General features: G+C 41.3%; 1 protein-coding gene across 1 annotated transcript in view; it reads right to left on the bottom strand.

Moving 5' to 3' along the window:
• Nucleotides 1-600: 600 nt before the first annotated feature.
• Nucleotides 601-22,106, bottom strand: part of USP13 (ubiquitin specific peptidase 13) — a 49,985-nt gene continuing 28,479 nt past the window's right edge. The window contains exons 8-21 of the mRNA XM_009089417.4: nucleotides 20,407-20,594; nucleotides 18,850-18,921; nucleotides 18,498-18,591; nucleotides 15,237-15,362; nucleotides 13,232-13,385; nucleotides 11,805-11,979; nucleotides 11,336-11,424; nucleotides 10,858-10,980; nucleotides 9,437-9,463; nucleotides 8,622-8,765; nucleotides 7,490-7,656; nucleotides 6,822-6,984; nucleotides 5,163-5,247; nucleotides 601-4,541 (exon numbers count right to left, since the gene is read on the bottom strand). Of these exons, the coding sequence (XP_009087665.3) occupies nucleotides 4,448-4,541; nucleotides 5,163-5,247; nucleotides 6,822-6,984; nucleotides 7,490-7,656; nucleotides 8,622-8,765; nucleotides 9,437-9,463; nucleotides 10,858-10,980; nucleotides 11,336-11,424; nucleotides 11,805-11,979; nucleotides 13,232-13,385; nucleotides 15,237-15,362; nucleotides 18,498-18,591; nucleotides 18,850-18,921; nucleotides 20,407-20,594 (1,701 nt within the window). The 3' untranslated portion in view covers nucleotides 601-4,447. The remainder of the gene's footprint in view (nucleotides 4,542-5,162; nucleotides 5,248-6,821; nucleotides 6,985-7,489; nucleotides 7,657-8,621; nucleotides 8,766-9,436; nucleotides 9,464-10,857; nucleotides 10,981-11,335; nucleotides 11,425-11,804; nucleotides 11,980-13,231; nucleotides 13,386-15,236; nucleotides 15,363-18,497; nucleotides 18,592-18,849; nucleotides 18,922-20,406; nucleotides 20,595-22,106) is intronic.

Here is a 22,106-nt window from a genome sequence, read left to right as displayed (position 1 = left end):
TGTCACTGAGGCCAGCAGATTTACCTCTTACCTCTCCTACAGTTGCTGGTCCCGTGATCCTATAAAAAGTTGTCACCCCTCAGTCTTCTTTTTCAGCCTATTGCATCTACCAGAGTCCCAAAAGTCACATTTCTATGTAAAGTCCTTACACGTAAGAAAAGCAGACTCCTTTACTGAGCAGCAGAAGAAATTTCTGAGAATGAGGAATTACAGACCATGATAAAGCAGAAATTTGGAGTGAAATGACAGCACGACTCCTCACAAACATTACCAACTCTTGTGATCAAAGAACATCAACAGGCCTAAGAGTTAAAAACAAACAAACCAATCTAACTTAAACCTGGTTTCCATTTTTTGCCATGCTGTAAATCCACTCAGGGCTTGGGGATTTTACTTTTTTTTTTTTAATCCATAGAAATGCCAGGAATCACAAGAAATCAAAACTCTCACGAACCTCTCTGTTCCCCATGCAGGGTCTTTTTAAGTAAAACACCAAATGTGAACACAAAAGAGTGAGAGGCAACATCAAAACAAGTTCTATCTATTCCTCCTCAGTTCAGACAGGAATAAAGAAGCAAGAATCCACACAGTCACCAGATGTGAGAATATTTCTTTTTAATTTAAAAGGTTGCAACAACGTCATTCACAGCCTTTCTCATCTCAGACAAATACTCTCCAGAAAGTTAACAGTGCTTCAAGCAAACAATTCTGAATGGTGCAAAGTAAACCAGGACAGACACTGCCAGGATACAACAGTAAAACCACTGAGTAGAAATCAGACACCAATCTCAGCCATTAAGGGAGGAGAGGCGACAGGGAAAACAATGAAATGTCCAGTTTCATATTTTGCATAGGCTTCCAATGCATGAGAACAGCAAAGAGGATAAAAATGGCTGCTGCCAGGATGGAGAACAAAAGGAATCAGCTGGAGAGGTTTCTAAAGAAATCCAATGAGCTCTGGATGCATCCACATTCTGAATGTGTTCTGTGACCCGGTGGATGCTGTCTGAGTCAAAGAACTGGGCTGATGTTGGTTTCACTTACACCAAAGTCAGTCAGAGGTAATGGCACTGAACCCAGTGGAGTTACAAGTGATTGAAGTTCAGAAACATCTGCACTTATTTTAAAACTACAGGTCTGAATAAATTAATTTTTATCCTAATTATATTTTAGCTAGGATGATTAAATAGGAGTTTGTGTCTACATGTGTTTTGGAGACAGAAGATTGTGACAGAATGAGGAGTCTACTGGATCCAGCATGCTGCTAGGAATGAGAGAAGAAGGGGAAATCAAGGAAAAGTTATTGAGTTTTTCTTCCTTCCTTTCTCCTAACCTAAAGGTACCATACAAAAACTAAGTCTGAGAAATAAGAGTATTATTTATTGCCAGGTCCTGGCTTGCTGTGATTCTCAGGTCAGATTGTCTCTAACAGCTCACAGTGATTTTTCTTCCTCCACTCCTTTTTGTCAAGAAGCTCCCAGCTCACAGAGCCCCCAGCAGCTCCTCCAGCCCCCACACAGGGAGTGTGCCCAGGCTGTGCCCTGGCACATTCAGCACATTCAGCCTGGCAGATCAGTCATCTCCTCAGTACAGTCTGCTTGAGTGGAGCTTCTGCAATGCTGGAGTTTAAAAAAACCCAAAACCCCTCTGCCCCCCATTAGGCTGAGGAGTCAGGAGTTTACATCCTGCTCCTCCAGGTTCTTGATGTTCTTCACACAAAAGGGAGACAACTTAACCAGCCACTTGAAAAAAGGAGGAGGCCACTGTTTTGGGAGAGAATAAAGTAATTCCTCAAGCACCTGAATGAAGATCTTCTAACATATTTTTAACTGCTAAATTGTAGAAAACCTGAAATCGTTTCCCCTAAACTGCTCCCTGCACTCCTGACTAACTTTGGTTTGGAAAAACATAAAAGTGATGAACTGAAAAGAACTCCAGGACCTGAGCTGCTCCAACTCACTCACCACAGCCAGCCAAGAGCTCTCCCCTTCCAGCCACCATTTCCAGATTATCACCCTCCAAATGTGCCCCCTGAGACCAGGCAGCTCCACAGCCACCACAGCTCTGGGATGCACCAAGCAGATTCCAGCTCCATCCCTGATCCTACATGACCAGCCATGCTTCCAGTTGGGTAAGGAACATGGGAGTTACTCAGTTGGCTTTTATTTACCCAACATTTCTAAATAAAAAGGCAGCAGTCACCAGATCTTGGTGTTTCTAAATAGCCCTTTAAGTTCAGGAGGCAAGAGGGAAGCTGTTGTGTTGAACTTCTTTGGAATATACATGGGAATTTAAAAAAAAATAATTAAAAATTAAAGGAAGGGGGGGAAAAGGCCTTGTCTCCTTTTTCTACTGCCAGAATGAAGAAACACACATATATACAGAAGTTTTGCTCTTTCACTTTAAATAGAAGATGTATCACTGCATAATTTGCTGATCCCATTTTCAAACTGTCATTTTCTGGTGAAGTCCTCAAATATCCAAAATCTGGAAGAAGCAAAGAAATTACTGGCAGCTTTCATTTCATCCAGAGCTGGTGGCTCAGTAAGCACAAGGCAGCTGAATGTCACAGGGCCACTCATTAATGTGCCAGGACCCTGCACTAATGTGTCCATAAGAGCTCCAAGTGCAGGCAGCTCTCCCAGCAATTAGACACCTTTACACTCTGTAGAATTATTGCACTGGAATTTCTCTCACAACCTTTTATGATCAAAACCTGATTAAAATACCAACAATGGTTTTTTTGGCTCTGTGTGTGGCTTTGTGACCAGAGGGAGAAATATTTTTCCCCAGACAATGCAAAAACTAAAATTCCCTTCTCAGAAACAGATGTTTAATTTGGGTTCTCTTCTGTAGGGTGTAGATGCCTGAATTTTGCTATTAAAACCTGCAGGCACTAACAGCAGAGAAAATGTAATGACACCTCTCTGGCTCTCTTGCACTCTGCAAAAAAAGATTTTTTTTTTTTTTGACTGCTGCAATTTATTTTGAGGGCTTGGTAACATTGTACAAGGCAACTCCAGCAACAGCCTCTAAGCAGTGTCCAACACTGTGAACCTTTGGGTTTGTTCTCTTTTTGGAATCATAAAAGGTTTTGAACTCACCATTGTAATTTTTCTAGAATAATTGTTTTCAAATATAATTTTAAAACCCACATATGTATTCTCACCTGTGAAAAACACTTAAATAACACCAAAAAAAAAAAAAAAAAGACAGGAAAGGCCAGCCCCTGCCTACCCACCCCATCATCCCTGCCAGAGATATCAGACCCCTTTTAGAAGGTGTCTGTTGAAGAGATCAGATTATTGATGCATCTGCAAGTTTAAAGAAAGTGAAAATATCAATTCAAGGGGGGGTTTATTGTGGTTTTTTTTGTTCCTGTTGGTTGTTGTTTTTTGGGTTGGGTTTTTAACGGAGGAAGAGAGGCGTAAATCAATAAATCAGAAAACTTACCAAGCAATTTCCCCCACTCAGATATGAAAGTCAATATTTAAGCAATCTTCAGCAGAAAGCAGGATTGCACTTCAAGTACTTTGTCAGGGAGTTGATTTCAGATGGAATATGAGTGGTCTAGACACAAATTTCCCTGACATAAATATAATGGGACATTAAACTCTTCTTTACCTCTTCCATAAGAAAACAAAATTTAAATAACAGCCTTGCCTTTCCTGAGGGTGTGCATTTAATTTCCTAGTCAGAAAGTCTGCTGCTTTCAGTCATCTGTAATCCTGAATCTGTTGGTAGAACTTAGAAAATAAACACTCAAGTGAAAATGAAGAAACCTATGTCTGCAAAAATAAATTTTCTCTTTGGCAAAAGATGCACAGGAGATTGCTCCTGTCTCCATTAGTCTCTTGGGCTTAAGCCTGGAAAAGTCAAATGAAGATACTGTTCCACTGAATTCCAACAGATACAACTTCAGCTGACTTTTCTCACTGCAGTGAAAATAATCTCTGAAAAAAGACATCCTGCTTTGAAGAACAGCCACAAACCCCCTCCCCTCAAATGATTTCCCTACATGATCTGGACTCTGGGTGAAAACACAGGCTCCCAGTCACCAAAGTCACAAATATCTGTTTGTGGTCTTCAAAGGACACATGGGCAGGACAGGCAGGAGCTGGGCTGAACTGCTTTTGCTCAACACTGAAGCTTCCATATTCTCCACACACTAGCTGCAAACTCCACCAGAAATCCACATGGCCTGTAAGGTGTATAAATTTAAAATAAAGTCCTATACAGCACCTAATAGAAATCTTCCATCTAACACTTAAGGCGGCATCAAATGATTGTTTTTAAATACACTATAAACATCCCATGGTTTCCTTTGCTTTTTGGCAGTCCAAGGGTTAAGGGGTCTTTTGTTGGTTTTAGATTTTTATTGTACTCTTTTTTTTGGGCAGGTTAAAAAGGCTTATGGCTTCTTAAGGCCAGGTGATAGACTGGAGGCCTAACTTGGTATCCTGTGGTAAAAATAAATGTAGCCCAGGTCTTTGGGAGGTCGTTCTGAGGCACAGACTCTAAGGTCATTGTAGATCACCCATCTGAAAGGAAAACAAGATTGATTACATTCCATGAGTATGAAAATCACCACAGATTTATCACAGACTTCTCAGACCCAAACCTCAAAGAGTTTAAAATCTAAAATTAGGCATTGCAATGAGAACAAAGGATCAGAGAAACAGCTGAACCAGCTGCCAGAGTTAGGAATTGAAAGGGAGGAGGAATGCGCAGAGGAATGTGTAGTTACAGCTCAAATGAAGGAAAATCAGGGATTCCCAGTGTCAAATAATGGGAGCATATCAGAATCACAGCCAAGATCAGCACCACAGCACCAGCAGCACTGCTATCAGCCCATGGTTCCATGGTTTTCTACTGATGGGCAACAAAAGGAAGTTGGGAAGAGCTCAGACAAACTCAGCCAGATACAGAACCAAAGCCCCAAATTGAATAGAGATGTGGGATGGTGGGCACAGGAGAGCCAATGGTACATTCCACCACAGACTCCAGTGGGATCAGAACTGACTCATCACATCTGGGACAATTTTCATTCTTTGGCTGGGAAACCTACAGATGGTAACAGCCCATGTTGTCTGCCCTGCTCTGTACAGAGGCTTCAGATCAAACATTTGCCCATGCCACGTGTCTCTCCCAGCTGCACTCACCTTCCTTCCTTTCTGAGGTGACAAACGTAGTGGCCACTCATTGTGGAGGTTCCCATGTGGCTGATGAACCCAAACAGCTCATACCCTGTTTCAAGAAATACAAATGGCACCCTAAGCCTTTCACTGCCACCACTGCAGTATGACTCCAGGGGAAATGTTCTAGTACTGGAGGAGCAGCTAAGCACTCCCAACACAGACTCTGCATCCCCAAACTCAGTTTCTGTAACAGTGCAGCATGTTTCCAACTTAACTAGTGGCTCAGATTCACTGTCAAACATCAAACCAATCCAAATCAAACCCACAGAGACCTGTGCACATACAGCAGGGCTGTGATCACAGCCCCTGCTAGGAAAGAAAACAGCAGATTCGTTTCCAGTTCACAGAGAGCAGCACAGAAAGTGCCAAACAGGGAGTTCATTCTGCACACAAATTAGCTATGCCTATATGTGTGATCACAGATCTCCTATAAATCAAAACCCAGAGAAGTCTGTATTTCAGCATTGAAGGGAGGACAGGAAATAAAGCTCTTCCTTTAACACAAAGACAATTTTTATGCTTAAAGTGTCTGGAGAGCTCAGCACTGGTTCTTGACCCCCACCCATTCCTGCCATTCACCTGAATTACCACTAAAACTAAAAGGGTTCCTTCTTTCAGGGTATTGCATAAGGACATGGTTCTGGATTTTGCTGGAGAAGGCTTTCTGGAGCTATTTCACAGAATCATGTTTGTTATCAGGGTTTCAGGCACTCAGTAAAGGGTCTCAGTCTATAAAGGCTAAGTACCACAAAAAATAATTATTCCAAGTTTGAGGTTTGGTGGTTTTTTTAACTTAGTGATAATCAATGTTTCCCATGTCTCCAAAAGACTTCAGGTTGACATTTATAATGTTAATATAACAGTAGCAACCACAGACACAAAAATCAAGTTGTCTGGTATTTTTTTTTCTAGACTTTTACATTCAAGATCAGAGGTAGAAGTTTAGAACATTATACAGTTATTAGAACTTATCACTAAAGACTCTAAAACTTTCTGTGACATCCTTAGCACCACCACTGAGCTTTTGCACTCCAGTGCTGTGACACCTCCAGGAGGTTCTTCTCAACTTTGCCTGCTGTACATTAGCCCCATCTTGTGGTTAATTTAGCAGCAGTATGACAGAGAATCTCAACCACAGGAAAACAAAACATGCAGGACACCAACTGTACTTGTGGCATTGTGAATAAGGAACTTGGTTGAAGGGATTATCAGATTGCCCAGCAGACCACAGGAGGACAGAAACTCAGGTGGTCTGTAGCAGCAGTGTTGTCTTTAGGATGCTGAACCTCTGGAAACATTCCAGCTTTTCTTTGTCTTTGTATCTTATAGCAACAGAACAAAAGGTAAACCTAGACCAGGGGAGACTTGTGTGCTCTGGTAGCAAGAAACTTTGGGCTCTGGTTATTCAGTGAGTCCAAGCAGAGTTTTCTGAGCAAACACAGCCCACAGAACTCAGTGGCCCACAGAGCTGTACCAGCCCCAGAAAGAAGACTGCAAGTAAATTGTCTGGATCCTGTCCAAAGAACCCCCAATAACTACCTTCAAAACAGAAAGGAGCTCTGTGAACGGGGTGGGTGTGACACAACAGAATGGCAACCAGGTCTAAGCTGAAGCAGAACTTACTTCCAGGGCCATCTTTGATCCTGGGTCCCTCTGACCCTGTCTCTGCAAGGATATTGGCATTAGCATTGTTCTCCATATCCATGGTGTCCAAAGCAGGGTCACTTTCTTCCTCAGGGTCAGGGTGGCTGAAGATCCACTCCAGAGCACGCTCCAAGTTGTTGTTCTGCCAGTCAAACAATCAAAAGAGCAGCCTTTAATACTCTCTAACATCACACTGCCATTCATCAGCCTTTGAACAGAGTAAGGATCATGTTTACAGCACTTAAAAATGGTAAGATACCTCTATCTCCCTGGAAAACAGTATTCAGCAAGCACTCTGCAAAAGCTTGACATGAGGAAAAGAAATAATGCCACAACTAAGACCCATTGCCCCAGGTTCTTATCTTGCAGACACACAGTCTCCAGGCATCCAGGTTATTTTTCAACAGGTTGTAAAAACAGATATGTTTTCCTCACTGCCTTCTACCCTTTACCATTCTAGTGAAGCACACAAAGCACCTTCCCCACTCCAGAGAAGTCAGGCATCCCACGCTTTGCCAGGATAGTTCCAGGCTCACCATCCACTAACTGGATTTTTGCACAAATTTCAAAGGCATCTGAGCACCCACAAGCACAAAGCACAGAACATGAAACAAAGCCCCAGTGCTACCAATAACCCATGAACTCACTGTTGCCTTCAGTGCCTGAATTGCCAGATTCCTTTGGAATCCCATGGAAATGATAATTGCAACCATCTCTTCAGGAGGCTGGTTATCTAACCCTACAGCTCCTAAAGCAGCTGCCCCACTGGAAGCACCTTCTCCAAATGCAGATATGACCAATGGCTCAGCGAAGTCTGGAACAAACAAACATTCATCAGTTCCTTCTTTTGCCTCACTTAGCTGGAAAGTCAACAACAAACACAAACAAAGAACACACAGGAGCTCAAAAGCAGTCCTGAAATCAATGTAAGTTCATTTCACTGGCATCTAAATTCAGACTTAGATGTGTGGAAAGCCTTAAAAACAACACAATGAATGTGCACTTTACAAAATATCTAGGTGCATGTGCTCATACTGAGCAGACTGGAATAACTCAGCACATTGCAGAAGTGAAACAACTGCAGGAAAGCAGCAAAGATTGGTATGGAAGCAATGATGGCATCAGGATAATAGACAACCCAGTGCACAGATGTAAAATGAACTGATTCCATATCTGGAAATGTCTGCTAAGCCCAAGTGGAACTCATTCCCCCTTTACGCAAGCAACACAAAAGCTCATGGTGAAGTGTGAACTCAACCAAATCTGGAGTTTCCTGGCAAGGGAGTACTCAGTGCTGAATCATGAGTCCAAACTTTGCACAGATGAAACACAGGGAGTGGAGAACATCTAGCAGCTCTGTCCATCACTAGACAGCCCAAGTATGGCATGAATGCTCCAGCCTGAGCTAGAGAAGGCTGATATGGAAGGAAAGCATCCAGACCACAGGATTCTTTGTACTTACACTTGGTCACAAGTCAGCTTCCCCCTTAGCAGCACGGACCTAGCCAAAGGGTGGAAACAGAGCTGGCCCACACCAGTGGTGAGGACAGGACTTCTGGTGTAGCTTAGTTTGTTGTCTTCTTCTAGGCAGAGGACACCACATAATGGTCAAGATCTGCACATCCCAGGAGCAGCTTAGGAAAATTCACTCACACCTCCAGGTTTCCCAGGTGGGGAAGAGGGGGTCGTTGTTTCTCTGTCACACATTATAAAATTTCTACTGACTGCCAAAATCCACAACCAGGAGTTGAGTTTACCTTACACCATCCAGTCACTGACCTGGTTCTTCCATGTGTGCAATGATCCAGTTGAAAGCAACTTCAGCACCCAGGTTGCCTGTGTAGTACACAGCCTTCCGACATGCCTCCAGAGGAAAGCCCATCTCTGCCAGCTGCATAACTGAAGACTCATCAATATCTAGGGCTGTAAGAAAGGACCTTCTAAAATATAAAAGTCTCATTTCATAATATTTCTTATTGTTACTCATGGTGCCATACATTACAGTACATGTTGCTTGGATTTGGTTTAGTACTCCAATAAACCCACAGCCATCAGAAAACAGCCTTGTACAAAGCATTACAGACATGGTTATAGACTTACTGATAACCTTTTGTCTCAGTAGGGACACAGACGCCCAAACTGATGAATTCTGACGGGACTTTATTTATTTTAAAATACCTCAGCACTGGATTGTAAGGGGTGAGGAAGTCAGGTGCTGAGCTCAGCTAGAGATGGCAGCCAAAACCAAGCCCCTCTCAAAGGCAGGATCTTGCAGGTTAGAGAAATAACAGCTGCCAGGTCTGGCAGCCTCTGGATGACAGGGTCAGACAGCTTTATGTGAGATGAGAGTGCAGAGGGAGCCAGGATTGAGCGGCTGTGACCTCCAGGACTGCAAGATCCTCCTGAGGAGCAGCAGGCAGAGGAGCAGCTCATATTCTGGCTATACCAGAAGTAAACACTGAACAAGCACAGAAATCAGCTTTTATTTGGAAGCATGCAGGGCAAGGCTTCATGCATCTCTGTGAGAAGAGAGAAGCCATCAGCTGAGTAAAAGCATAACAATTCTTTAAGCAGTAGAAAAATGAGATACGTACACTCCACGAAATGGTTCGTCGTGTGATCTGAAAATTAACAATGGGGAAAAAACAGGGAAAGGTTAAGTAGAACCATATGGGTAAAACAATTCCATATTTTTAAACTCATGGAAATATTTGACCTCATGGAGACAGGGGAGTTTCATCCTTACTTCCCTGGTGTTTTTGCCATGAATTAGAGCAGGGATAATTCTGCTCAGTAATTGTTTTCTCTAACTCAGTTCAGAGCAAAGTATCACTGATACCATAAACCAGTAGGAAATAAAGCTGATGGCTGACCTAAGCAAGAATCTTTAAAAAAACAAAGTACCATCACCCATGCATTTACACTAAAACTAGGTCAGTCCATTTGGCAAGAGGGTAAGAAGGTACAGGCCTTTGAGAGGAACTTACACAGATAAGGGATGGAATTAAAGCCTTTAGAGAATTGAAGTTTGTCATATCCTTGCTCTGCACACAATTTCAGGTCCTAGCTTTCCTTCACATACATACAGCATGGCATTCTGCCACCATTATTATAAATATCCCAGCAAATGGGGGCACTCATGTCATGAGAGCAGTTGCATTACTGGCTTCATATTAAATACTGAGGCACTCAAACTTCAGTCATCTGGGGGAAAGTGCAGCCACCTGGGTCTAAGGTCGCACCACAAAAACATAATTTTACTTGGTATAGACCATTTTATTCTCCAGGGAAACCCAGGGAATAAAGAAGGATATTTAATATTCTTGTTTCTGAACTTCAGCATAAAAGAAGCAGTATTCAAGAAAAAAAAAAAAAAACAGCATAGCATTTTAGTCACTCCTCTTTCTTTCTTCTCCACAAACATTATAATCAGCTGCTTGCCATCTTCTCCTTGAGACAGAGCTTTTATTCATGGCAGCCCATATACATCCAGAGAAGAGGACTGTGTGCATGCAGGCAGAGCTGCTAGGGCCTAACAATTATTGTATTTTTAAAATGAGTAAAATGTAGAGTTTTAGCCTATGCCTGGAAAGTTGTTCTCTTAAACTGTAGTCCTTTGTGTATTGAGTATTGTTGTACTGTGCTGGACTTGGGAAGTGCACAGTGACTTTACTCCAAGGGAGTCATGGGCATGGTTGTCTGGAGAGAGTCAAGGACAGCAACATCAATTATTAAACCTCCTAGGGAAAGGTGTCCCTACCCATGGCAAGGGAGCTGAAACTAGATGATCTTTAAGATCCCTTCCAACCCAAAAAATTCTGTGATTCTATAATAAATCCCCAAAACAGAAAAGCTGGAAGAACTAGGGTTGCCCAGTAGGGAGGGGAAAAGGCTGTGGGGTGTTGTAAGAGTCTTCAATTTCAGAAGCACTGAGCTGGGTTTTTGTTCATAGCTCAAGAGAATCCCTATGTGCTAGGAGAAAAGGGAATACAGGGGAGAGTAAGTCAGAAAATACCTTTTGGGTCATCAGGAATGACAATGGGAGGAGCAATGTCTGGGAGTTCCTCTTCTCCTGGCTGGAGCCCCCTGGCCCGAAGGTGAGTGATGTCCAGGAAATCTGGCATGTCTATAGAAACATCTACAAGAGCAGAGAAATGGGCTAAGCTTCTGCAGCCAGCAAAACAACCTTATGGTGCAACCTACCCCTTCAGAGAGGGGACTCTGGTACTCAAAGTACAGGACCAGCCAGGATTCTCATTCTGAAAAGAGCTCTTTGAGAAATTTGGAATGCCAAAGCACAATTTAAATAGCTCAGATTACACAAAACTGTATCTTAACTCCACAGACCTGATGGATTGGTTAAATTCATTGTAAAAGGGAAACAGATTCAATCAGGATTTCACAGTACAAACTTAATTGAGTCAGGTCCTCACTATAATGTGCACATCTTATTAATTATGTGGGATAGAAAGGTAAATAAAACAAGCACATACCAAGCTTTTTGGGTATCCAGTCAAGGCCAAAGGTGAATTTCTTTATCTGCACCACTAAGTACTCAGGAAAGGAAGCAAAACGGGAAGTCCTGTGAAGGACAAGAAACACAATTCATTGAAATCAGGCAACAGAACCCCCAGCAGCACAGATCCCAGAACCTCATGCACACTGAGATGAGCTATTGCTGCTTGATACAAAGGATCCAACCCTACAAGCATTTCAAGTTCAGGCTCTCAACAACCAGACTGCATCACTTCTTGAAGTCTGACCATTGAGAGCAATGATTTTCCTGCTCAGTTCATCATTGCAACTCTTGCAAGGCTTGATCTGCACATCCCATTGATGAGCCCCAAGACTAATGTGATGCCAGAGCTCACTGTGCATTTGTGTGTTTTCCTCTGCACCACGCCCAGGTAGCAAGATAAGCACAGAGCACAGTTTTCAACAAGCAGCCAGACACACACTTACTTAACTCCTGCAGATTTTGCTTGAAGGGCACTGCTCCAGAAATCCTCTACATTGCTTGGTTCAGAAAAGGCCTGCAGACAAGCACTAAATGGGATCTTGGCACGGACCAGCTCTGGCAGAGGTCTCCTTGCAGCTTCTGCTTCTCGCCTCTTCAGCTCATAGGCAATTAATTCATCTGAGAAATACACACAACACTAGAAGCTAATGAACATTGTCATGGTTATGTGTTCCCCATCAGGCTTATTTCTGCAAGTCTGAGAAATGCAAAAATCTACTTAGCAATGGAAGTTTTACATACTTTTAACTAGACATCAAATCTTTTTGTCTGCATCAGAAGCTACACTTACAGCCACATCTCAAGGGTTTCTGTCCATGGTGAAAACACAGAAGTGGAAATACCAGGATACAGGCAACGAAAACTTAGCCATGATAGCCAAAATCCTATGTGAACAGTAATGCCACACACCCACTTTATCAGAGCTCAATCTGAGTTGGAAAGTTATTGCTGTCTATCTGTGTCATCTGACTTTTTAGACAGGCCAGGATTATGTATGATCTAGAAAAAGTCTTGACACCAGTAAACTGAGCAGTGCCATATGGTAAATTCACAAACTAATCTGTCTCCTGAGTCATTACCTGGAATTAACATGTTCTTTTATAAGCAACAGAGTCATCACTGAAACTGATGAACAAAGAATGAAAAGTTCTCCTAAACTTCTTGTCCAGTGCAAGGAGTTGTAGGCTAGGTAAAAAGTAGGTAGAATTCTCTGCCTTGTGGTATTTCATAGGATCTCATCAAACAATCAAAATAGTATCTTCTGGTTTTAAAATATTTTAAATGTTCAGATTATGTAGAAAATCAGAGGCACATCTCCCTTCGTGTTCCTGTGATGCCCCCTTCACTTCAACCTCAAGCATACATTTATTATGTTATTCTGCAAGGCTCTTCACCCTGACTACAGATCCAACCACAACTTGTCCGTGCCTTCCTCCGGCTCCCAAGTGTTAAAGCCTCCTCAGCCATTTTCTCTTTTGAAAACAAGGATGCTTTTCACAGGCACAAGAAAAAACACTCCTGCTTATTAAATCAACATCCAACACTTCATCCTCTTTGCCTCCTCCCCTAAAGTCCAGAACACTCACATTTCATATTTTAGATTTACAGATTACAAACTACCTTATACCCCTATTCTCTATTACCACATTAGATCTTATAAGAACAGAAAGCAGATTGGGGTTTTGGTTTTTCTTTGTGAGTGTGTGTTTTTAAAGGATATTCATTAGCTGGTATGTTCAGTTCCTTTTTACAATGAAGATGCTTTCACAAACTGTTTCACTGTCCAGGACGAAGGAGATTCAGAGCTGGTGGGGATCTCTGGGCACAGAGGGGCACATCCTGGGTCAAGCAGAGCAGTTTGCCCCTTTACCTTTGTTGGTTGCTGCCTCCATGGCCACAGGGAGCTGCATGATGTAGTCCACCCTGTCGGTGTAGCGCACCTTCCTGGACTGGCAGCACTGTGTGCGCTCCTCCACCAGGAACCGGAAAACATCGCTGGGGTTCTCCGAGCCCACAGGGTTCCTCTGAAAGGAACAGCACACCAAGTCACTTCTGTGCCTCTTGGAACCCTGCCTGCTGAAAACTTTGGGCTTTCTGTGCTGACAAACACTGACCCCCAAGAGAACACTGCATTTGACCTGAAGCCGTAGAGGAAGCTTCCAAAACTGAATGATACAACTGAGATTATGAGTGTGTAGTTTGGGTAGAAATGTGTAATATCACACAGTAGAAAACCTAGAGTTTAAGGTCTTAGTAATATATAAAAAGCAAAATGAAAGTTTTAAAGCAGAAGCTAGTCCTTCTTCTTTACCTTCTTCTTCTTCTTCATCTTCTTCTTCTCCATAGTTTTAAGTAGTATTGTGTAATTAGATAAAAATGTATGCATTGCAGAGCATGAGTAGTAAGTTATTACCTTAAAAGTAAAAATAATTTAGGTGTCATTTCTTAATTAGACAGCTTATCCTTAAAAAGCCTTGTAGATAAAAAGATAAAACTTAATTTTTACCTTGTTGTAAAAGTCACAACTTGTAAGACTATAATATAGAAAAGGACTAATAAACATCTGAGTCCAAACAAGAAATACCATCTTACGATTTAATCCCAATCTTAGCAGAGAAAAGAAGCAAAAGAATCAACATGTGGTGATCACTAAAATGACCAGAAAACCCAAAGGCTGCTGGTTGTTTTAAGGCAAGCACAAAGACACTGATCTGGCAGCTCAGTTCACACTGGATTGAATGCAGAGCTCAGTCCCCTACAGAGAAAACCACCAAAATCCACAAGTTCTGCACTCACAGCAGCATCTTTCTACACACAGAACTTGCAGGGTTTGTTCCTGAGAACATACAAGATCCTGACTGAGTCAAGGTGAACAGAAGGTAGGAAGGTGGCAAGTTACAGTAAAGACAGAAAGCTCAGATAAATAACATGGAGCATCCTCTCAGCAAATAGAATTGCTCCTACCACTCTGAATATGCACTGAAACAGAACAAGCAACTTGTAGTTCATTATCCAGATGGGAATGTCATGCAAATAATATACCTCCTCTTTGTTGTTCATGTTAATGCCTGTTATCAGGCAAGAAACAGAAAAGTCTCTTCTAACCACTCTATAATTAGTACATGCATTTAGGGATGTGGAACATTATGCATACAAATGTGAGTAACTTCATCTAGAGACTGAACACATGAATAAATAGCCTTGATTCTTGGGGAAAATGGGAAATGAGAGAGGAAGGGTAGACAAGAAATGCTTTACATCAAAACTGCATGTATTTGTAAATTCCTTTTCAGAAAGACAGCATTAAAATTCACAGTATGATTCCTTTACACACAGCACTGAGCTGGAGCTTGGTGGAACTAAAGCTTTATACAGAAATATTCCACTGACAAACAGCCACTCTGCTTTCAGCAGGGGAATCCTTCCTCCCATGATTCAATAACATACAGCTGGCATTTGTAAAACAGCTGGACAGGGTAATTAATTTGCTCCCAACAATTATAAGAATTTGGAACAATAACAATAATCATCCTAACACCCAATTCATTGATATTCCATGACACACTTCAATATGGTAAACAGGAATAGAAATTTAAAAGGTCACATATGTTTATGAATCTTATAGCCTGAACATTGAAGCTTGACCTCTTTATATTTGTTAGCAGCACCGCTAGCCCTGTTCATGGTCATGCAAGAGTCTGAAGTAAAGAAGAGGAAGCAAATGTTTCTAAAAGAAAACAGATAGTAATTAGTCCTACCTTCTACATATCTAAGGCTAAAAATAATATAACTAAAATATGAGCCACTCATGTGACAGTTTTGCCTTCACTGTCTAATATAACCAGAAAAAGAAGCAGCAATTTAGGTTTTCTCACCTCTACTAGATTTATAAGATGTAGGAAAAATTCCTGTGCATCTTGTTGTCTATTAGAGGAAAATTCTGGGTGGCCTTTACTGATAAAAGCCTTGAACATTCGAGGAGATATTCCATTGTGTTGAGGCTAAATGAAAGAGAGAAAAACCATTTAAAAAGGGATTTTCATTCAAGCATGAACCAAATATCTCAAAGTTACCCCACTAAATCCATCTTTAGCCCATTTCTGGCACTGGAGGAACGATACCTTCCATTTCACCTATTTTTCACCTATTTTAATAAAAAAGATAAGGGTCCTGCAACAAGATTTGAGGGGGGTTTAGAATATTCTTTATGGCTTAGTTCCTGCAGAACTCACTCTACCTGTCCTTTGGCAACTGGCATTTTCAAGAGATTACTGGAGGTTTCTAAAGGTTAGTAGTTTTCAGAAAGGCTGAGAGCCTACATTGTTATATAACATTTGATATTGCTTTCAGAACCCTGTGCCAGGGCATTGAAGCACTTTGGTGTACCAGCTGGCAGCTTTCCTCAGGACAAAACCTTTCCAGAGAGCTGTGCAGAACCAAGCAGAGAACATCTAATGTGTGCAGCATGCATTCCCAGGCGAGTTGTTAAGAGCAGACACGAATTTGCAATTTGCAGGTGTTGGTCATGTTGAAAAACCATAACTTACTGCCTTGGCCATTCAGTTACAACAGGAGCTACCTGCCCTAAATTAGAAAATCTCTGGCTTCCAAGACAGTCCTGGTTTTGACTTTCTAACCCTTTATACCACTTTAAGAACCTCTCCAACCATTCCAGATCCTCAAGACAACACTAGCTGTTATGCCTTTCAAATAACATTTTTGAAGGTTTCAAATCTCTTACTCAGATTTGCCCTCACCATCCATGAAACCAAATAATTTTCTGGACAATCCAAAAGTATAACCTTTAGGAGCTCTCAGAGGCTGTTAAAAACTCAGCCAATTTCATTCCTTACTACACTTACACTGCCATATGAATATAAAAATAGAAAAAGCAGCATGGAATGGAGGCCATATAAAATACACACTGGAAAAGTAAATTTTTTTCTTTGTTTTACCAGGGTGCAGTATTCCTAGACCCACTGAAATTAGAAGCAGATCCTCATTTTAAAATTGCTTTTTCAATTCTTGGCAGTAGACCACCAACCACATCAGGCCAAGATGATCCTTAAAGACTCCCACCAAGAGACAGAGTCTCTGTATTGCTTGGACAGAGAGATGTTCTGGGGATTTCTGCATCCTGGGTTAAGCACTGCTTCAGTGTCCTCAACTGCCTTTCATCAAAACTGGGACTGGGGAGATAAGTGCATAAAGCAGCTCACATTGCAACAGCCCAGGCTTCTTCCTATGCCAGAAGCAGGAATGTGGCACACTGCTCTGCAATGCTGTTTAATGCAGTGAGTTTGGAATCAAGCCTTGTTTCCACCTATACCCTTGGTACTCAGCCCCTTGAGCAGGAAGAAGAGGAGCATGCCAGTGTGACAGTCTGCAAAAGAAGGATTGCATCTTGCAATCTCACCTCAAGGACAATAAAAGGGGGGAAAAAAAAGAACAAACCCAGAAGAAATATTAAAGCTCAAAGCAGAAAATCAAGCCCTGGCTGATGACCCTTTAGGTATGCAGCCTCTTTTTAATCCTAAAGTGGGTCCAAGGAAAATGCTGCCATTTCCAGGCTAAACTTCTGTGGTGAAAAATTTCAACTCCACAGCACCATGAATATCTACTGAATACCTGGCATGCTTTCCCCATCAACAGTTGCAAAACAGTTTAGCTAAATATAGATTGTGCTGGACTACTGCAGATCTCATATGAATGCTTTTACAGGAAACAACTCCCCAAAACTTTGGATGAATTCCAAAGGCTCAGGAAGATTGAGAACTTCTTTGCATGTAGAAGGGGAAAAAAAAAAGTAAAGGAATAAAAGGTAAATGAATAATTGATATTATAGACACAAAGCAGAAGCACTTGAAAACATATAAGGCCTTAAATGCTAAGCAAACAAAAGAAAAAGAAAAGCATCCTCAACCTGAAAAAACCATTGATTTGTATTCCAAGAATGAATGAATAGGGAAAATATCCATAGCTGACTTTTTCTGCATATAAGTCATCAGTACAACAAGCAAAAAAAGCTGTTTCAAATCCTAATATATGCTCTGAATTGCTTGATAAGGATGCTTCATGCATGTAACTTCAGCTTCATTAAACTGAACTAATGAACACAAGTACTGTTAAATGTCAGTAGATGCCTACTACAACCTGACAGTTTCATCCCATCTGTCATTAAAGAGTTCTCAATATCTCATCTAATAGTGGCTGCTGAGCTAAACAAGGAGCTGCAGCTTTATTCCAAAGATTCAGATCCCTGAACTTCCAGCACAGTATTTTCCAGTCACATCCTGTATGTATTTAGGAAAGCAGGTCAGTCACTACATGTAACTCAATGTATGGAATTTGCTGAAATCTGTCCCACTTTGCCCTGGTGTTGATTAGCCTTGAACTTTATTCAGTGGGAACAAGCAGGATTCATTTGCTGTTCCAAAACAATGAATTGCCACTGTACAAAGCAATTACTTGGGAGACTCATGACTAGCAGGTCATGGAAACTACTCTGTACCAGCTGCTCTGTCTGTCCAAAATCTTATGGGCATTCTGATTTCAGGAGAAATGCCTATGTCAATAATTGGTAGATGAAAGTAGAGGAAATTACCTATTTCTGTGGCAACCACCACCATCCCTCTGTGGCAGAAGCATGCATTACCCTGTGGCTCTGCATGGCCCCTCCACCTCCAAAGCCCCCAGAACAACCTAATCTTGCATTACCTTCTCCTGAAATCAAGGGGAGTATTGTCAGACACTTCCTGGAAACAATTCTTTAGCTCCTTATACTTTCAGTAATTTAAAAAGGGTTTAGAAGTTTGCTTCCAGGACTCTCTGCATAGCATTGTTGTTGTTGTTGTTCCTCAGAGAAGATAAACACTGGTTGCAAGTTGTGTGAAGATTTGCACTCATCACTGGAGCAGCAGAGCACTTTATCAGCAGAACCAATGCTTGCTTTGATGCACTGCACAAATAGTGCCTGACTAATTTATCCCTGACTTAGTAATCTTCACATTCCACCTTGCTAAGCATCCCATCCATGCTGGACCCACACGTGTTCCTCAATGCCCAGCACCTGTTCCCTTTGCTCAGGATATCACTTTTACCTAGTTACCAGTGGCTGTACAAACTCAGGCAAATACCTTGTGTTCTTCTTTCATCACCTGCTCAATGAGCTCAGATTTCATGGGGGGCTTAGAGTACTGGCCTGAAAGGAGGCCGTGTCCCAGTTTGGCCCTGTAAGGAAGAAAGTGGAGGGGTGGAAACAAACATGTGAGAAAAACAGAAAATACTTACTTCAAGCAACAAAAATGAAGTTTACTGCTTTTGACTCATTTATGAACCATCATTACCTGCAACTAAGTGGTCAAATCTCAATCTCCCTGCACCATGTCTCACTTCTGAGCTCATGAAAAGGTGTTCTTTTGCTCTGCCATGAAATCATTTCAATTCTATTTAACCTGACCAAGTAAATAACTGAGAAATGTCACTTACATCTGAGTATTGAAATCTTGTGTTGGATCAAGAGGGGAGTAGTCAAATATTCGTGGAAGGTTTCCCACATACCTGGGCAGCAAGAACAAAGCAGAAACATTCAAATATTGCAGCTTAATGATTCAATCTATCCTCAATGAGTGCTTCTGTCATGCAAAAAATAATAGTAAAGAAATTATGAAATGGACACTGAAGTTTTACTTGGAAGTTTCTAGCTGTAAAGAATATGGCTGTGTTGTTCATCTGGAATTTACATTCTATTCCTTAATCTTGCAAAAGCTGCAGAATGGTGTTGGTCAAAACCACAGAGCTGAGTTAAGAACCAGTGTACTTTTTACTCCCAACCAATGTAACCAAGTTAATTCAGGTTTGTATCAGGACAAATATATGTAAAAATAACATTTCTATTGAGTTTCACAAAAGAAGCAATTCTGATAACACTGAGGGAAACACTGCTCTAGCCAGCCTGTTGGAAAGTGAAGCATTCAGTAACATCCTCTGAGCATTGGCTGCCCTTGGGCACAGGAAAAAACAGCCTGGGTAGGTATGGCTGTGGTGCTGGTCCCTCTCTCATCAAAGATCTCCACTATTTTGATGATACTAAGCCCTCCAGGTAACTCCCAGGACCATGCTGTGGAAAATTATCTTCCCTAATAAAGTCCATTTTGATATTTTTCAACAGTGGAGGTAGAAGAGCTGGCACTTAATGAATCTGCAGACTGTACTCCATATGGCTAACAAAGAAAATAAACACAAGTTTTCTCCCTCTTCTTCTCCAGGAGGTAATTTCTAACATGAAAACCTGGGAGGTTTTCCAAAATCTAAAAGCTTCACTTCCAGCACATACACTAGTGCTGCTAAGGAAGGAAAGGGCACTCTGAATTTTTTTTCAAACCATGGACTGTCCTTTACAAAAAGGCTTCTCTCCTTGGAATGATGTATTCAGCTTTGATCAGTTGGGAGTATTTCATATTTTTCTGTTGTGCTTTTGTCCTTTAAGTCTCTTAATTATTCAGTGGAAGAATAGATTTACACTATTCTTGCCACTATTTTTTTAAAAAAATTTTTATTAAAATCTGCCTCTGATAGCTTCCCCCCTTTGCCAGACCTGCATGCAACAGGTGCAGTGTTCTCCACCAGAATGGATCAATATCAACATGTTTGTGCCAGTTTTTGGCACAAGTCACACAGAATGACTCCTGGGACAGGCCAGTACAAATCCCCTAATGTGATACTGATGATGCCCAGGTAAGCAAAGATATGTGCAGCTTTATATAAAAAGCAGAGACTGAGACATCACATTTCCAAGGTGGCAAATGATTTCCCACCCCTGAAGCTGAGACAGTTTGTTTTTAATCCGAAGGCAGATTGGATTTTGTGTTCCAGCCTTTTCCAGAACAGACCAAAACAACAACCAAATCCTTCAAGCAGCCACTGTACTGACTGAAAGAGACCTGTTTGCAGGCAAGACAAAAATTAAACCACCATTTTTCTTAGAAAAACAACGAATTGATGAGTGCAGCAGCTAGTGACAGGAGGTAGTTTGGAGCTACTTACGCTCTCTGGAACTCTGGGATGCTGAAAATGGCTTGCATGACAGCATTGAGGTAGCAGCTATTCCCCAGGTTCTTCATGCCAGTGTATCCTGGGCCATACATGGGCTTGAGTTTCACACCAGCTTCCTGAATCACTTCCCATTCTGAGACTCTTGGCTTTATGTCATTATCTCTTAGCCCGTTCTCTGTCTGAAAGCAACAAGATTTTCATCTTAGTCTCTTTAACTTCTGCCATAATTATGCTGCTGCCACCAACTTTGTGAGTTATACTCCAAGAAATGAAGAGCCAAATCAGTGGGCAAGGGGAGGCAAATCCTGCATGTAAGGGAAGATGAGGGTCAGGAAGCCAGCAGTTTGTTCCTCCAATACACCTTTAGCTCTTTAGCACAGCCACTGGCACTGAGTGCTCCCAGGCATGACCTCAGTCCCAGCTGGGAGCTTCACTTCTCCCAGGCCTGTGACCCCAGCCTCAGCATCAAACACTGCATTTTTTCAGGTTTCCTGTTCCATTTGTAATGGTCAGGAACAGCTGCTGCTGTAGAAGCTGCTCGTAACAAACAAACCACATGAAAAGCTGCAGATCCAAGAACTCTTCCCTTCTTTCAAATGGTAAAAGCCAATAATTTGTGACACTGAAGTTTCTCCCCTTTACACTCAGCCTTCAGCCTGTAGGTGCAGGTCACCATAGTGTCATTTACTGCTGGCATTTCTCTGTCACTTCTCAAAGAATTGTACAGAGCAAAGACCAGAGGTGAAACCTTTGCAACAGCTAAGACTAGGTTTTCAAGGCTCCTGAGTAAAGCAGGCTTTTCAGAATGATTTGGATAAAAGAAACTTTTTATCCATGATCCTGGAAAGGACATTAGTACACCAAAATCATTATTAGTATCATGAAGACTTTAGAAAACACAGTTTAACTCTTCTCTATCATTTCAATTAATATAATTTTCTCACCACTTGGACAATGAAATACAATTAACCAGTAGCAGCTTTTTCCTTTTCAACATTTTTATGTTCTCCAGGTAATGATACTAGGTTATATGCTTGGGTTAAAAAAAAATACAACAAACAATACAACAACAAACCAAACCAAACAAAAAACCAACACAACCACAAAAACCACACCTGCCTTTATAAGCATATCCTATTCTGATTTCCTACACCATTTAGAGAGAACTGGAATCAACATCCACTAAAACACAAGTTATTAAAAGCACATCTTTACTAATAAAGATACACACAGAGAACTCTTTTTTCCCCATCCCTTTGTAGCATATCACACCTTTGACCATGCTGTTTTCTGGACTTGAATGTATTTTTCTCATTTTCTAATGCATTTATTGACAAAACCTAAAATGAAATTTACATAAATAACTTTCTGCCACTTTTTAACTTATCCATTGCTTAGCTTCTTTTTGCTGATGAATTGTATCTGTTTACACATTCAATAGGCTTTCCTTCACTCATTGTAATTAAATGTTCCAGATATTCTTCTCTAATTGAATGAGGTTTTTCATCTTGAAGACAAATGCTACATCACACAGGTAAAGTGAAAAATGTAAACCAAAGACCACAAGGTATCTATTTCAGAAGGGAATTTCTGGATTTGAGAGCAATGATTTACTCAGAACTCTGACAGTAACCCCCAAATTAGCTGGCTGAACTTTACAAAACTGAATACTGTCATAACAGTCTGAAGGA

The sequence above is a fragment of the Serinus canaria genome, chromosome 9, assembly GCF_022539315.1.
Source record: "Serinus canaria isolate serCan28SL12 chromosome 9, serCan2020, whole genome shotgun sequence".
In the NCBI taxonomy this organism is placed as follows: Eukaryota; Metazoa; Chordata; class Aves; order Passeriformes; family Fringillidae; genus Serinus; species Serinus canaria.
This window is presented reverse-complemented; position numbering and strand designations above follow the sequence as displayed.